This window comes from Podarcis cretensis (assembly GCF_951804945.1).
Source record: "Podarcis cretensis genome assembly, chromosome: 4".
NCBI lineage: Eukaryota > Metazoa > Chordata > Lepidosauria > Squamata > Lacertidae > Podarcis > Podarcis cretensis.
In genome coordinates this window covers 65753109-65771041 of record NC_137173.1, presented here as the reverse complement: position 1 = coordinate 65771041, position 17933 = coordinate 65753109, and the positions used below count along the sequence as shown (strand labels likewise).

The window sequence follows — 17933 nt, the reverse complement described above, 5'->3', positions numbered from 1 at the left end:
GCGTACAGCTTCCGGGTCATGTGGCCAGCATGACTAAGCCACTTCTGGCGAACCAGAGCAGTGCACGGAAACGCCGTTTACCTTCCCGCCGGAGCGGTACCTATTTATCTACTTGCACTTTGACATGCTTTCAAACTGCTAGGTTGGCAGGAGCAGGGACCAAGCAACGGGAGCTCACCCCATCACGGGGATTCGAACCGCCAATCTTCTGATCAGCAAGTCCTAGGCTCTGTGGTTTAACCCACAGCGTCATCCGCGTCCCTTCAATGAATATAAAAGGGTCTAAATGTGTGTGCACAGCAGCTACACAGTATGAAAGGATACCATTTCTGGGACGAGGTGTCTGATTTGGATACATGTTTTGAAAAATGCAAGGCTCTCAGTAAATATGACTCAGCGGAAATAGCCCATGTGATGACTCGTGATTTTGACCCATACAATGCATCAGGACAGTTTCTCCAGCTATTATAGATACAATACTAGCATGAATTAATACATGTGCAGTCTTCAGAAGAACATAAGAATCTGACTGATGCCAAGTCAGTTCCTTTGCTCTATCAACCTCAGCAGCTCTCTAGGATTTCTTCCCACTGCAACCCCACCCCACCCCACACTACATGGGCACCCAACTCTCTGAAGAGTGTTGGGTGCCCATGTTTAGGACCCTCGTATTTTCAGGACTGCCTCTCCTGGTATGCCCCACAGAGGACCTTAAGGTCCATGAATAACCATAGTTTAGAGGTACCGGGCCCTAAGGAAGTCAGACTATCCTCCACCAGGGCCAGGGCCTTTTCAGTGATGGCTCCGGCCTGGTGGAATGCTCTGTCCCATAAGACTAGGGCCCTGCAGGATTTAACCTCCTTCCGCTGGGCCTGTAAGACAGAGCTATTCTGCCTAGCCTTTAATTTGAACTCAGCCTGATCTTTTATTTCCCTTCTCTTCCCCCTCCCCCCTTTTTATGAAGATTACTTGCTTTGGGACCCCACAGCTAATTCTCCCCTGGCCTCCTCGCTGGCCCAAGTAGGTCTAATTTAGCCAGCTAGCCCTGGTGACTATCTCATGTCTATTGGATGGATTTCCCTCAAATTGATTTTTGAACTTTGAATTTTATTGTTATTCATGTTTTTATACTGTATTTTATGCTGCTTTTTTGTATTACAATTAAGTGTTTTAAATTTGTTGTTAGCCACCCTGAGCCTAGGTTTCTGAACTGGGAAGGGCGGGGTATAAATAAAAAATAATTTATTATTATTATTATTATTATGAAGAGGTTTCTCAGGGTTGCAGTGGAAAGAAGGGACTACAAGGAAGTCCCCTTCCACAAGCTTCCACTCCTGGTTCTCAGAATCCAAGCCACTCATTCCATTGCTTATACTTGCATCCATGTGGGTAGTATTTCCTTTGATTCTGAAGGAACAACCTCTTGCCCATGAGGGCTGAAATCATGTCAGTTCCTATATATTCCTTTCCCCTGACAAGCGGGAGTTCCATTGCTGTTGGGGTTGCTGCTTTCACCCTTTTATGTTTGTATGGGGTGGGGGGGGGGAGAAAGCTCATTCTCACTGAGCACTTTTGGAGCCAGGGTTGCAGCTATTACAAAGTGCAGATGTAGGCAAGCCACTCTCTCCCTGGTCTGTTTGTCTGAAGAAGAAGCAAGAGCTTTTCCTCCTAAGTGCACTTACATTATTATTGTTTGTGCTATATGAACAGTTTCGTATGGCCGGGCTTGGCGTAATAGCAATTTGGAACAAAGCTTCCTCCTAGGCAGCAAATGGCATAAAGAACAAACACAACTCAAAGCTGCAGGCCTGCTTTTACATATTACTGGGGGAATAAACAGGCCTTTTCAAAGCCAAAAGAAGGTTAACATTCTCTCCCCACCCTACACGAAAGCAATTAGGAGTCCCACTCTTTCCAAGCCTGAATTGTTAACTTCAGATTTAGCCATCAATGTCTGACAATGACGACTGGCAAAGGCATACTGGTGCCAGTGTGGTGGATGCAGGTGGCACTGTGGTCTAAACCACTGAGCCTCTTGGGCTTGCTGATCAGAAGAACGGTGGTTTGAACCGCCACGACGGAGTGAGCTCCCATTGTTCTGTCCCAGCTCCTGCCAACCTAGCAGTTCGAAAGCACACCAGTGCAAGCAGATAAATAGATACTGCTGTGGCGGAGACAAAAACGGTGTTTCTGTGCACTCTGGTTTCCATCATGGTGTTCCGTTGCACCACAAGCAGTTTAGTCATGCCTGCTACATGACCCGGAAGGCTGTCTGTGGACAAATGCCTGCTCCCTCAGCGTGAAGTGAGATGAGCGCCACAACCCCATGTCGCCTTTGACTGGATTTACCCGTCCAGGGGTCCTTTACCTTTTTACCTAGTGGCTATAGTGCTGGACCAGAATATATGAGAACAAGGTTCAAATCCCCACTTTGAAGGGTGACCTTGAGCCAGTCACTGCCTCTTGGCCTAACTTACCTCACAGGGTTGCCATGGGGATTAAATGTCTTGGTGATGTGTAAGTAGCCGCATTAACCTGCACTGGCATTCTGATTTCAATACTGCTAGGGGATACACCCTAACAGCTCTATTTTGGGTTTGTTTGTTTTTCTGTAGGCAATGCTCTGGCGAAGCAGCATTCAGCTGGATGAACCCTCCACTCACTAGCTGGTGAGCAGATGGTTTAATTCTGCTCCTTACAGGGGTCTGCTTCTCCAGAGCATTCCTTGCAGGGGAAGGTACGGCTGAAGCAGCACCAAGCAGGATTAAACTCTCTACTCACCAAGGTTCAGTCCTGCTTTCTGACAAAGCAGCACCCAGCATGGCCAAACCATTCTTCTCCACCCATCAGCTGGTATCACCCCCTGACAGACTAAGATTGGTCTGAAAGGATGGAAGTTGCCTGCCCCTGATTTACTGGGATAAGTCCAATTGACTTTGCAGTGCTAAATAATTCATTTTAAACTGTGTTTTTTTAAATAAAAAAATATGGTGTAATATCTGTGCTATTTTTCTAGAAAAAGAGACGCCAGAACTCTCCCTTATTCTCTTAGAATGGCGCCCACCTGAGAGGTGCCGGAACTGAGTTCCGGCTGAATAAAGCTATGCTTTTAATATTAATGTTGTGCTTTAATAGTTGTAACCTACCCTGGTAACCTTAGGGTGAAAGGCAGGAAATAAATTGTGATGACAATAATAACAACAACCATGATGTTGAACACACTGCTGTAAAAATGTGAATGTTTTAGTGGGTAAATAGTTGGACAACACATGATATATAGATCAGCAGATCTAACTCTGGGATGAAAAACAAGGCCTTGCTCATATATATGTATATATATATATATATATATATATATATATATATATATAGCGGCTGAAGTGTAGATAGACATGTCCAGGCCTATGGCAACAGCCCAGGCTATGGGAGGTGAAGTCTCTCAGACCCTCAGGGGAGTTTTGTGGTCTCATGGGCAACAACAGAGGGCTTACAATTACACAACACATGAAAGGCAATCACTCCAGCAAAAAAAGCTGAAGTGAAAACATACTCAAAGTATAAAGATTTAAAAAGCACTATACTGAAGTAATAACTTAGCCTGCTCTTGTGCACAGGACTGTGAACACCGTAATTAGGTAGCCTCCTATCAAGTGACATGAGGAAAAATTACAAAAGGGAGTGATGGAAGACAAAAGTGTGTGAGAAATAAATTAGCTTGATTACCGGGTTGGAGCTGTGATATTCGAGATCACTTTGTCAGCTTAATTGGCTACAATTTATGCAGCTCTATCAAACCTAACTAAGGCATTAATAGGGGAAGAGGTGTACTCCACGTCCTTAGGAACAATTAGCCCTTGTCTTTCATGAAGGTATTTGGAAGACTCTCTGTGCTGGAAAGTGTGTGCAGTTTGTAAGGTTAATTATTTGCATTATTTATTATTACCTTTTCTTGGTAGTGCCTGTTGCCATAATACCTTGAGCACAATTTTTGTGGTTCGAAGAGATCGCACAATGCCCATGCACAGAGAATTAGCTGTTCTGTATAATATTCTCAGCCAGCAGTCTCTAATTATGTTCTCCTTGAAGTTTCCTGTACATTGTGCTTTCTTCCCCATCAAGTTTCCCCCCAAAACAAAGCCAAGAAAAGATTGATCCTTTAATTGTAGCAATAGGGGCCTCGCATCCATGGTGCGTGATCCTGTGGTAACCTTACAGGAGCTGTGAATCTAAGCTCTGGCTTGTCATCTACAAGGCACCTTAAATGAACCCCTCCATGTGAGAAGCAACAGTGGTAGGAACCTCAGCTGTGCTTATTAGTGTTATTTATTAAATCTGTATACCGCCCTTCATATGAAGAGCATAGGGCGGTTCACAGCATAAAAATGCAAGATGAGAACACAAAAGACATAATAAAACAAGAAAAAAAAGACAAACCAATAACTTCCCTCCCACAAACACAAAGAACGGGCCATTGACCAAAATAAGAAAAGGTAAGGCAGACACCATAACAAGCAAATCCAAGCTGGTTCAATGAGCTGAAGCAAAAGGTTTTTATCCTCCCCTGTTACAAATGAGAAGTGGGGGGGGGGGGGACATTTTTTAATGCTTTACCCAGGCTACCCAATTTTGAATGGGTACATTGGGTACTATCTCACAGTGATATTCTGGGTAATAAAGGTTCAGTCTTTATGCTATGGCTGTTTGCCTGGACTGGAGTATGGGCTGTATTCTACGAGATAGAAAAGAGGGGAAGGGTAGGGACAGAGCTATCGGCATTTGTCTATTTAGGCAAACAGCCATTTATTTGTAGTGTACTTTTTTTTCTCTAGTGCTCTTACACAACATGAAGGTGGAGCCACCATCCTGCACAATGTAGATGCCTCTATGTGAGAGCCCCGTTATTCTGTAAGTGTGTTCCTCTTCTTCCTGGGAGGGGTTTTTAAAAGCTGTACTTCACATGCAGACTATATGGAAACAAGGCATTATCTGTTTTTGCACCAATTAACAACTTATTTTTGGTTGATCAAAGCCTATTGTTTCTAATTTTAAAGTGAAAGCATAATTGTTCCTCCTACATTTTGCCTCTCTGCATGTATTATAATTTGAATAATAGAAGAATAATTGCAGTGCTAATTGAGTGTACTATAGCCTGTGCATTTTTATGAACAAATTGAGGTTGTATAGAAATTAGCTTCTGAATATTTTAGAAGTGACCTGCTACTGCATTAGGATTGGATTTCCAAAATTTGCCTTTGGTTTACAGAGCAATAAAAATGCCACCAGTCACATTATTTCTTGGCTTGGGTTCCTTCATGTGCAAAATGGGGGTAATGGTCTATTCAAGGGATATTTTTTTGGTCAGAATTAAGAGGGCACTTTGGGAAAGCATTACAGTGACCTGATCCCAAAAGGAGTACTCACACTCCTGCCACTCTGTCTCATCTCTGTCCAAAACAGGATAAATGCAGTACTGTAGTTTGGAATAATTTCTCTGATTCTTAAGCATATTTCAATCAAGGGTAATTACCACAAGATGACATTTCTTTTTCTGCAAGGTTCTCAAATCCATCTCACCATACTGATAAGGTAAACGACATACCTTTTCATTCCTGTTACTACTGTTCAGCTCTTGGGACAAATTTCAGCTCACTCTTTACATTCTGGATCTCTGACAGGTTTACAGCTGGGCCGGGTAATTTCTTGGCTCCTGGGAGCACCTTTTTCTTTTCCTCCTCTGAAGCAGTTGGAAGGCTCTGCAGACAAAAAAAACCCAGCTACCTCAAACTAATACACTGGGGGATGTTTCCATTTTCACAATGACCCAGTTCACATGCAATGCTAAGCCAAACCAAGGTTGTTCTTGGCTTACAGCTCAAAGTTTGTCTGGAATGAGACAAACTGGAAGCCCTGGTTGAGGCAAATCCGCTCCATGCTAAGCTAAACCATGGTTATACACACATACTATAAGCCAACTGTTAAGTTGTGGGTGAACATATCAGACGACAGCGATTCTTCAAACAGCTCTTGTTTATTCACAGGCCCAGAACAGAACTGGTCTGAAGGCTTCAGCCACCAGCTTATATAGAGGCTCAACTACAAAGCAACAGTAACAACTTTCTGTAACTATCCAATCACTGAACGTCACTTTCAATTCCTTATTTGCATATGTGGACCTGAGTGAAAACTATCTACAGTATCCCACTGCTGGCCCAGGGAGAGAACTTCAGTACATAACACCAACAAATTATATTTTTTAAAACCTCCCAGCTTTAGCCCTGGGTAATGCTGCAGCAGAAGGACTGAGGGGAGAGTGCAGTGGGTGTGATCTCTTCTCCAGTAACTCACATGTTCATGCATCTGCACAGTGCTATTTTTCTAAAGAGGGGCTGGAACTCACCATGAACACCTCCCTTGTTCTTTTATAATGGCAACAGCGCCCACTTGAGAGGTGCTGGAATTGCGTTCTGAAAAAAAGCCCCGCATCTGCTCCAAGCCATGATTTGCCTTGGCATTACGTGCGAACTAAGCCATTATGTGACAGATCTACTAAAGTGCACAGAAGATACTAGATCTGACAGCCTGCTGAAGACTGCAAGGATAGCTCTGCCACATCTCCCAGATGATCTACCTAACCCTGGTAACCACGTCACTTTTGAGAAGCTATAGAAACACTGTGGAACTTTAAATCTCTGGCATTGACTGATTACTTCTGGTCATTCATTGTTTAGGCACCTATTCATGCAGCATGTTATGCGTCTCCTCCAGAGCCTGCCTGCCTATGAGTCAGACTGAGGCAGCTGCCTCAGGCGGCAGAATCTCATGGCATGGCACCCACTCTCCCCTGCTACTGCCACTGGAGAAGCAAGAAGGCAAGCTTCTGAGATGGCTCTGTGACTTGGCTTCTTTATTGCACTTTTAAAGGACCACAAACAAGTTTGGAAAAAGAACACTCTAGGCCCTCTTCTCTTAGTTGTGGGATAAGGTAAAGGTAAAGGTACCCCTGCCCGTACGGGCCAGTCTTGATAGACTCTGGGGTTGTGCGCCCATCTCACTTAAGAGGCCAGGGGCCAGCACTGTCCGGAGACACTTCCGGGTCACGTGGCCAGCGTGACATCGCTGCTCTGGCGAGCCAGAGCCGCACACGGAAACGCCGTTTACCTTCCCGCTGGTAAGCGGTCCCTATTTATCTACTTGCACCCGGAGGTGCTTTCGAACTGCTAGGTTGGCAGGCGCTGGGACCGAGCAGCGGGAGCGCACCGCGCCGCAGGGATTCGAACCGCCGACCTTTCGATCGGCAAGCCCTAGGCGCTGAGGCTTTAACCCACAGTGCCACCTGCGTCCCTAGTTGTGGGATAGGAAGGATTATTTATCACAAGCTTTATAATATTTTGTGCAGATACCCCTTTCATTGTTACTAGTGGGTCTTCATCCATACAGCATCTCACAGGAAAGAACAGAGGCAAATTGAGTGGTGAATATTTTAAAACCATTTAAAATATTCTCTAATTGCATAACATTTTGAAAGTGGACCTCTCCAGATATTTATTTCTTCAAATGATATGAAATATAAATTTGTGTTGGGGCTACTGGCACATTTATGGAACCTAAAATTAAGCATAGCTGATTCTGCAAATAGATCACAGTAATCATAGCAATATCTGTTCTAAAATAACCTGTCTCCTTGCATCTTTTCAGATTTAAGAGGAATAATTTTGCTCCTGCAATACAAAGTTTTCATAGGATTGGATTGAGGGAAACAACTAACTGCATGGGCAACATAATTCTGCATTATAACATGTAAGTGACCTATTTATTTTTATTTTAAAATGTACGTCCCCCTTTTAACTATGTAGATCTCAAATTGGTGAGTTAAGACCAAAGCAGCTGCTTAAAATTGTTCACTGAAATATGGTTCTGTTTTGCAGCTGGAAAAGTAGAGCCATGGACTTCTGTGATGGCTGTGCCGCAGTCTGCAAAGTTTCTAGTCCAGAAGTTCCTTATAAAACTATTATTTAATTTCAGAAGTTCATGAAGCATAGCTGCATATCTCAAATTTTCTTTCAGTAAGTCCCATGCATCTGAAATTGAATTTGGCTTCAGGTTGATAGAGTCAATTAGCTGTCTGGCTGTGGTAAATTACTGCATGCTAGCAGATCTGTAGATGAACAGACTGTGTTCTCATCTGAAATGTTCACACCTCCTACACAGTTTCCTTGCTTCTTGCCCTTTCACTCATTTTCCAGCTATATCCAAATATCTGCCTACATTTCAGCCCACTGAAACCCACATGTATACTCCAAGTACTCAAATTACATAACCCATTTTTGGAAATTCATAAGGCTCCTTTCGATATCTAAACTTAGGATCTAGGCCCTTTTTTCCTACTCCCTTCCTCTCCCCATTATACTATTACTACTATACTAGTACTAACACCATCCCAATACAATGAATGGTGAAAAGTCTTGAGCTGCAAGCAGCTGCTACTAGCCACTATCCGAATGGTGGGAGTTGTGGAGATATTTGTATAGGGTTCATCTGGGGTGGGGGAGTTAGACATGCCTCCCATATGCACTGTGGCCCTGTTGCAAAGTAGGACTCCTTGCGGTTGTTTTTAGAAGCCAAACATTAGGAAATGCAATCATGCAACACCCATCTAACTATAGTGGTGTTTCCAGATTGCTCAGGATCTCTGTTTCTTGCATTTGGAACACAATATCCATCCTTAGTTTGGAACCAGATTTATGTTGCACCCATACACTGACCCCAAAATACCACCAACCGTTGTGTGTATTAACTAATCATACTTGAATAGAACCGATTTATACTGACTGATCATTATATGGCTTCTTAAAATAATGAGAAATGAACTAGGCTAACAGATGAAGACATATATTGCTCTTACCTCATCAGCTTCAGTAAATTCTTTTCTTTTTGGTGGCTGACCTGCTCCAGGTAAAAGGGCTCCCATTGGGATGTTGATATTAGCCTGGAAGTTAGAGATCATATCAGTATAGCATCAGGATATCATCATCATCATCATTTTATTTGTATGCCGCCTTTCCATAGTTGAAACTATGCTCAAGGCGGCTTCCAACATGACAAGATTTACATAATTACAAAAATAACAGAAGTCATAAACAATAAATAAAACACATCAAAAAGTACACAACCAAATGGAAACAATTTCCACATAAATCATAAGATCTAAAACTAAAGATACAACAATAATATCAATAACAGCAACAGCTCTCTCAACCTCCCCCCCCCACCCCCGGAAACAATACTCCAGTCCAAGAATCTGTTCAACAGCTTCAGCTTTTGTAGCTGGAGTCCGTCAGTGCTCCACTCTCCCAGACCAGATAGGAAAGGGCCAGCAAGGCCGGGTGCAGGTCTTCCAGGGTTCACAGCCAAGATGGTCTCATTTAAAACAACACAGATAAAAATTAAAAACAATTTAAAAGCAGCTGCAGTCCTTGTGAAGCCTGTCAGGCCCCGCCCCGAGCCAGGTGGAAAGAGGCAAGGGCAGGGTCCTTCAGGCCCTCAGCAGGCACTCCTCTTTGCTCCCTACTTAATGTGGGGGGCTTACAAGGACAGTTTTTTGCATAGTACAAAATGGTAAGATCTGCTCTTTCTGGAGAACTGCTGTACATATCAGTCCAGAGATATGCATGTCAGCCTGCTATTTGTCCCCTGTGGTGTCTTTTGCCCCTTCATTATTTTGGTAATGTTCTTTGCAAATTATGATTTTCCCTGAAGGTGGGTTTGCTGTCCATCCAAGTTCAGCTGTGACTGTCCAAGTAGTCATTAAGGTTTCAGGTTCCTGGATGCTATCGTTCCACCATAGGCTTTGTGTTTACAAGCTGCATGACATGCAGAAACTCAGAAGGTATTTTCCCCCATCACATTGCCACTGTGCTGAGTCAAGCTGCACCTGCTAAGGACATCAGAAGATGTTGCAGGGGCAGCTGACAGTTCAGGGGAGCCAGGGGAGGGGGGCACATCACCAGAACCAGAGGTGCCCCCATCTCCACAGACACAGCAGCCTCTGAGGCAGCAGGAACAGGAATACAGTGGTACCTCGGGTTACATACGCTTCAGGTTACAGATGCTTCAGGTTACAGACTCCGCTAACCCAGAAATATTACGTCGGGTTAAGAACTTTGCTTCAGGATGAGAACAGAAATTGTGCAGCGGCAGCACAGTGACAGCAGGAGGCCCCATTAGCTAAAGTGGTGCTTCAGGTTAAGAACAGTTTCAGGTTAAGAACAGACCTCCAGAACAAATTAAGTTCTTAACCCGAGGTACCACTGTATACAGCTGTAAATTCCATTGAAATGGTCTCCATACATGGTACTTCTAATAGCAGTAAGAGAATGAATTACTGGTGCAGCCATTAGGCAGGGTGAGGCCACTGCTTCAGGTAGCAGAAGCCTCCAAGATGGTACCCCCGTGGACCCACTCCCTGCCCTGCTGCCTCCACCACTGGCATTGACGCAGATTTTGGGTGAGATCACACTGATTTCCAGCAAGATGTTGCCAAAACTAAGTGCCAGAGGTGGCAGCAGCAGGGCAGAATTCCCATTTCACATCAAGCAGTGAAACAGCACCGCCATCCTGCTGTACTCTATTGTCCAACTCATCTATTAAAATATGTGCTTGCATTTCTTTGTTTTCAGGCAGCCTTTTGTTAGCAAGCTCCAGTTAGTGTCCTCTGGGCTGTGTAGGTCTAATAGAAGGCTTGCAACTGGGCTTCATTCATGTGGAAGCGCAACTGGACCGAATCCCAGGTTTCACGTGGAAGCAACTCAGTTTAGGGTGGCCACTTATGTGTTACCAAAAAAGATGGAATGCATCACCCAAAAGCAGACAGAAGAGGGCACCAATTTGCATGGCATTTGCCTGTGCTGATTTTACAGGTATAGATGCAAATTTATATATCTGTAGTACAATACATATCACCATAGCAGTCTGCTGGTCAGGTGCCAACTGCTGATGGGCAACTTTGAGCCCCTGCTTTTCCTTCTTATGGTTCTTTATATTTAAACTGGACTTGGACTGAATAGCTCTTCAAAGAAGTGGAACCTTTTGTGTTCAATGGGACTTGCTCCTATAAAAGACTTTAGTGCTAATTTCTTGTTTCCCACATTCACTCTTGGCCAAGTGTCTGGGAGTGGTGGAGGAATGGGTGCGTGCCAGTCAGGGAATTTTTTTCAGCCAGAATTTGCAAGAAGTCAGTTCTGCCACCTTGCAGGTGGGCGCCATTAGCTTTATAAGAGAAGAAGGGCGGCATTCATGGTGAGTTCCGACACCTTTTTCTAGAAAAACAGCACTGATGCCAGTCATGTGTGTAGCCACTTCTCACACAAACTCTGGCAGGCATGTGGACACAGCACCCCTTCCTTAGCTGTGTCAGCAATCCTTGGCGCATAGGAATGCATTGAACTCAGTGGGACTTACTTCTGGCTAGACATGTATAGGGTTGCACTGTCTATTTAGCTGTAAAGTTAAAGAGATCTGTGATACACACACACACAGAGAGAGAGACACACACTTTGTATAATATATAATTTTGCTTTCAAGGCTCATGGCTGGAAAGAAAATATTTTTTCTATGCATAACTGTGGTAAAATAAACTCACATTTCTCTAGAAGGTTAATTGGGAATCCTTAGTGGATAATTCCCTTTAATGGAAAGTAAGGGAGGCTGTAAACTACATTAAGTTCACAATACTGAGTTAAACTCCATGTTTAATGGACTTAAACTGTTTGTTTCGATGCATTTAAGTGAATTGTTTATTAGAGCTTATTTAAAACTACATAATAATGCCTTGTCATTTATCAAAATGTAGATTCCCTGTGCTTATAGAATGAAGTGCAGATGAAACAATTTGAAAATGCTAAAATAAATGTAACGCTCTACTGCATAATTGCTTTCGACTTCGTGTATTAAAATGAAAAGGCTTCCTTTGTTTTGTTGACTGATGTTTGTGTACTGCAATCTATAAATAAAAGTTATTTTCCCCAGAGATTGGTAGACATTTTTCTGCTTGCTTTCAAGAGAGAAGCAATCATCCTGACCATTTAAATCTTCACAATATTATACCGTTTTTGTTTGCCTAGCCACCATTAAAAACTCACTGTGATAGAAAATTAATACTATATAAATCTATTTACTACCAGGAAACAAATATTTCCTGTCTTCAAAACCAATAAAAAGCTATAGTAATTTCATGCCTCTGATAGTACTGCTGGATACCAATATCCATAGGCTGTAATTCAGAAGGTTGTGAAGAGAAAAATCTTTCACTATTCCACATGTGGATGTGCAAACCTTGTACAGCTAATATACACAGTTGTGTAAAATAGGATTATAAAAGTCAGAGAAAATTGATAAAACAAATACCATTAGCCATACTGCTGGATAAGTGTTTAATGGATATTATATTATATATTATATTTGTATTTGTTTAAAAAACAATAAAAAATGTTTTTGTTTTTTTAACGTCAACCAGACAATGGAGGAAAAATAGATTTTGAGCATGGATCTGTGGAATTCCCTCACAGTCCTAAGAAACAAATGCAGACATTCTGCTATAAACCATGGACTGCCAATTGTAGGGCTGGAACTTCAAACTATGGTATGTGCTCTCAAATATAGTAAGTAGAAACCATGATTTTGCATTACAACTATCCTGAACCCAACCATTGGCCTAATTTGGGTGGTTATATCCCCCTCCCCTTGTGACATGCAGCCATCAAACACTGGTCTTCCATTAATCCATCTGAACTGGAAAACTATGGTTGTGCGGTTTGGAACAATCCAGAATCAAACAAGAAACTGTAGTTAACTGGAGACTTTCAGGTTAAATAACTGAGGAGGGATAAGGTTATGTTTGCCGATGAAAGGCTTGTGCATATCTTGGTTAAATGCGCCAATATACGATCATCCAAACAGAGCCATAGCAGTTCTGCAAACCCTAGAAGCTAATATAAAATAATACAAGGTATTTACCCACACCTTTGTATTCATGATAGCATGTTAATATATTGAGTACATCTCATTGACTACAACTGTGAACACTTAAAAGGGTTGTTCAGCTTGAGAGCATTGGCTTGACGCAGTGTGGGAGGTCGCGCAAGTCTGCAAGGGAAAGAGGCAATTGGCAAAAGTCACCTTCCTTTCCTTCCTCCAGTGAGAGCCTCTGCTGGACCTTGGGCCCTTCCTGTATTTGGACATAGGCCTATTCAGAGCATAATGGATACTCCAGATGCAACCCAGTGTAAGCAAATGAAGGCATACTGAGAATCTGGTTGTCCAAGAGACTCTCTCTCTCTCTCTCTACACACACACACACACACACACACACACACACACAAAATAAATATTAGTATTGGGAGACGGATGGTGAAAACAGATGTCTGTGAATCTAAACTGATGCCATTGAATCTAAACTGGCACAAGTTCTAATACTTTGGATTTGCTTGTTTATGTAGATTGGTTAGTTAACTTACTTCCATACAGCATTCAGTGCTTTGCAGTTCTAAACATGTTTACCTGTAAGTACTGTATGAATAGAACTTCAGCTTTTTATACCTGTCAAATTCTTTTCTTTCTTTCTTTTAAATAATCTTGGCTTAGCTTAAAAGATGCCAGTAATGGAAAGTGAATTTTGCTGGACAATTAGAAGTAAGCAACACACAAACATAGGCATATATGTGATGTTTGTGCAGTCAAATGCTTTTAGATGATGTACAAAAAACCCCTCCAGCTTCTTCAACATGCTTCGTGGAAAATGCTATAGGTTGTTTTGTGTGCGTGTGTGTGCTTGGCACAGCACACGGGAAAACTAGTTAAGATAATTAAGCTGACAATGGAATATGTAAAACCATGGAAAAGATGGGATCAAAATGCATTTACTTGCATGACAAGCAAGTTTTAAATAATTCCTAGTTAGCGCTGAAGCGTCAAACAAACCGATGTTTTGTTTTCAATCAAAATACTTCTTATTTACTACTAGTAACATAAAACATTATCTCTTACCTGAATGCTTCTAACATTCGAAGCTGGCTGTTTTGACATTTTAAAGGAAGAGATTTAGCCCTGAAAGCAAAATAAGTATGATTACTAATAAAACAAAACTTTTTTACGAGCAACAATGGCTTGATAAACTACAATTTAGCCCATGTTTCTTCTTGATAGGTATTCATTCATTCATCAGTCCAGATTGTCTTTCGGGCTTAGTTTCAGAGTTACTTAGATACAACCATAGAATGCTGCAAAGGAGTGAGAACACCTGAGCTTCCCTTGTTAATTTTTCATGGGCAGAAAGAGCAAGATCGCTTTCCCATCACAATAGTAAATGAGAAGTTAGCTTTTCCATCAAACGGCACATATTCATGGGAGAGCTACTTATTAATATGTTCGCTTCAAGTTACACAGTCAGGAATTGCTTATATTGAAAACCTGGCTTTTGTTGATAAAAAATTAATTTGCCCCATATAAAACTTGCAAAGGCATTATAAATTCCTTTAACTTTAAACCGAAGGTAATGCATCTTCTGAAAAGTAAAAGGCAACTGCAGCCTGAAAGTGATAAACAAACTACTTGAAGGCCTGTTAATATGGGTTGTTGAGAGAGGAAAGATGAATGACTATTTAAAACTGCAGTTTGTCTTCTCTGTCTAAACATGGCACTGCCTACATGTGGCTTCCCAGGAGCAGTTCTTTAAGCTTGTAAAGCTCTTAAATGGAATATTAACTTTGGGATGAAAATAAAGTAACAAAAATAATGTGAGGGCAGAGCAAAGCCCCTATAGAGGTGCCTCATGGATTTGTGGAGAACTTCTGGCAGAGACAATCTTTCTTCCCTGCTCGTTTCTGCTGACCTCATTATTGCCAGAGAAATCAGGACAACAGAATGCTGAAGAGTAAAAATAGACAACCTTATTGGGCTACGCTCTCTCTTCCCCCTTCCCCTTTGGTACAACTGCTGGCTATTAGACATTCAGGAATCAAAATATAACAGTAGGCTGCAGCAACTTTATATTTGACTACACATGTACAGGAGCCAATGCTGTCACAAGTTCAACAACTCTGGGGTTTGTTTTAAAGAAGCTCAATAATTTGTGGGTCTTCCTAAAAAAAAAAAAAAGCTCAACCCTACAAGCTGATAGTGCTGTCATGTTGCACGGATATTCCTCACGTTGCCCAAGGACTTCTGGAACCCAGCCAGATATGCAATATTTCACCAGAATACCCACCAAGGGGAGCAGGGGTGGGTGCTGTCTTCCTCCTACACTAACATCCATATAGAAATATCAGGAAAGAAAAAGTAGTTCCTGCACAAGACCTTCCAGGCACCCTTTGGAGCCATGAAGGCTACAATTCTATATACGGAACACATTTACCTGGGAGTCAGCTCCACAGCTGTCAGTGAGGTGTACTGCAGCAGGGACATTAACACAGGAGAATCTGGTGTCCTCCACTGGTTGCTGGTCTACTCCCACCAGATCCATCCAGTGCTGCTGATAGGGATGATGGGAGTTGCAGTCCAGCAGCAGCTGGGAGGGGGGGCATGGTTTCCCTGCCCCTGATGTATAGGATTGTGCTGTCAGTACAAGAAATTATAGGGCACAGAGGGAGTTGCTGTAGAAAGGAACTGAAGTATCTCCCTCTGCACCTTACTGAGGCTTGCACTACTTCATGGACCCTATAAATCCAGACGATCTGGCACAGGGTAGTTTCTTTTTCTTCTCTAAGTCTCTGGAAGAAACATGGCCCAGTATGGCTACAGTAGCAGCAAGCATAACTCCCTTCCTGCAAGTCCTTGTGACGCAGAGCCTGAGGGCAGCTGTGGACCAAGGAGCAATGCCTCCAGTCTTCCTCCTCTACCCATATCCTAACTTCCATGCAACAAAATGGGAGTGATCAAACTCAACTAATTATGCTCCTCAATGCTTTCCTAAGTATTCGGCTAACTGGTGTTAAAACATCCAATATTTAAATACAATTTTTAGCTGAAAACCTGGATACTACTAAATCTTTCAGGCATTCAAACATTTAGTTCACAACTTACCTTTTATGGCATCAGTCTACCACATGTTGAAAGCAATGCCACAGTTGTTTCTTTTTGGAACTATTTAGCACTTCATTGTGCGAATGTCCCTATGATTCCTGAACAGGCGCAAGGGATAGGAAGGAATAAAACTCAAAGAAGTGGTGATCTTCTCTGCCTGATCTAAAAATAAGTCCTGAGAGAGGGTGCCAAAGGACACGCAGCTGTTTGCACCGTCCAAGTTCTTCGGTTTGCTTTAAAGGAGCTGATCTACCTGAGGCACTTCCATAATTTACGTCTTTCATAACACTACCCTAGATCCATTTGAAGAGGAACTAGGAATGTCATCCTTTGACTCCCTGCTGTATGCATGAAACTGGCACAAGTGTTATAAACAGAAAGCTCTGCTGTGTTGAAGACCTAGATAGAAATTACACCGCTGGGAGCCCAGCATGTACTGAAAGCAGAAGAAAAGTCCATGCTGAAACTTGACTGCACGCCATGCAGATGCACCCCATCATGTTCATTGTAACTACTTGCCTTATGATAATTCTTATCAAATCCTTATGATCTCATACAGTGATCTTATAACTGTTCTAACTTTGCTGTTATTACTTTGCTGGTACTTGCAGCAGCATCAACAAACATCCGGTAAATTAAAATATTTCAAGCAGACAACAATCAAGAAATGGTGGAGGAAAACATGCCTTTTTTCTAACTGTATGAAGCACATTTCCATAGGGGCCATGTTGGCATATACACAGGGGGATATTCTTAAGATAATTCTAAGTGGCATCAACATTCTTACTGTCTTAAATTTCCAGTGGAGTATAAAGCACTTGTAATAGCAGCCTGTGTAAGCATACTGATCTGGTTTACAGAGATTAAACTTTACAGAAAAGGTAGTTCATTCATTCATCTCCTAGCAATATATGAAAGTGTTTTCCCAAGTCAACCTTTCACTTTTTCAAACAGCACCCCCTCCCCATATTAGCTTTTATTATGTACCTGGTTATTTATATAAGAAACACTCCAACCTGTCAGGAGAGTAGATGCAAACACCTCCTTTCGATGCTGAGTGATGCACCTTCTTCGATCAGCTGAGATCTTCCCTGGAATCCTGTAGAGGTGGCTGGAATTGATGAAGCCCTTTGTGCCTGTGTACTAACTACCAAGAACACTTCTAGGGCTGGAGCAGTGCTGAGTTTAGAAGCCAAGTGTAAAAGAGAATTCCTGTCATAGCTTACAGTTGTTCTTCCTAAATATAGAGTCGGATTCATCCTGTAACTTCATTCCCTCATGGCTAAAATCGGGGCTCAAGTGTCAAGCAGGAAAGTGTTAGCAAACTCACCGTCAGGACATATTTTGCTCTCACTTTCTCAATGCTGGATTTATGATTGTTTTTATTTAAAAACAAACAGATTTTGCTGTTGGTAGGACCTAAAGAGTAGCATAAGTTCCCAAACTATTTAAGGCAGAGAGCAAGAAAGACATGCAACACTTCCTTTTGGTTTTCACGCAAAGTTGTCCTCAAGCTACTCAAATGTGGTTTGGTGACCACAAAGTTAGAGACAAGTTATGCAGGGGCATTTTCAGTGATATTTCAAAATAGCTGTTTGCTAGTATAACTGTTCTGTTGCACTAAGGGCTGAGTCCAAATGTTCAGTGATTACCATTTTTGTGTTTTGTCTACTGATTCAAGCCTCAATCTAAGAAATTTGGGCCCCCAATTTATTTGTCTTGGTAAATGTTTCCCCACTCGCACAGAGATGTAACAAAACAAATACATTTATTAAATTACTAAAAAGGGAAATGGGAAAAAAGAAACATATCCTTTGGTAACCTTGAGCAGTGATATTCCAGAAGTCCAAAGAACCAGG

General features: G+C 42.2%; 3 protein-coding genes across 15 annotated transcripts in view; 2 read left to right on the top strand and 1 right to left on the bottom strand.

The window, feature by feature from the left end:
* Positions 1–12526, top strand: part of LOC307213988 (uncharacterized protein) — a 41390-nt gene extending 28864 nt beyond the window's left edge. For 2 of the 11 annotated variants that reach the window (XR_013837788.1, XM_079972317.1), the window contains 2 exons: positions 7696–7797; positions 9757–12387. Coding sequence is in view for 3 of the 11 variants with exons in the window: in XM_079972317.1 (XP_079828443.1) it covers positions 7696–7797; positions 9757–9808 (154 nt within the window). In the remaining 8 variants the exon portion in view is untranslated. Of the gene's footprint in view, positions 1–2615; positions 2997–4829; positions 5292–6434; positions 6646–7695; positions 7798–9756; positions 12390–12503 lie in introns of those variants that run through there. The other 9 variants (XR_013837786.1, XR_013837785.1, XR_013837787.1 and 6 more) reach the window with 9 other exon arrangements.
* Positions 1–17265, bottom strand: part of SMPX (small muscle protein X-linked) — a 29068-nt gene extending 11803 nt beyond the window's left edge. Inside the window, exons 1-4 of one of the 3 annotated variants that reach the window (XM_079972335.1) lie at positions 17062–17265; positions 14041–14100; positions 8903–8986; positions 5600–5753 (exon numbers count right to left, since the gene is read on the bottom strand). In XM_079972335.1, coding sequence (XP_079828461.1) covers positions 5616–5753; positions 8903–8986; positions 14041–14079 — 261 coding nt within the window. In that variant the 5' untranslated portion in view covers positions 14080–14100; positions 17062–17265 and the 3' untranslated portion in view covers positions 5600–5615. Of the gene's footprint in view, positions 1–5599; positions 5754–8902; positions 8987–14040; positions 14101–16074; positions 16192–17061 lie in introns of those variants that run through there. The other 2 variants (XM_079972334.1, XM_079972336.1) reach the window with 2 other exon arrangements.
* Positions 12552–17933, top strand: part of MBTPS2 (membrane bound transcription factor peptidase, site 2) — a 33522-nt gene continuing 28140 nt past the window's right edge. Inside the window, exon 1 of the mRNA XM_079972285.1 lies at positions 12552–12637. The gene's annotated coding sequence lies outside the window, so the exon portion shown is untranslated. The remainder of the gene's footprint in view (positions 12638–17933) is intronic.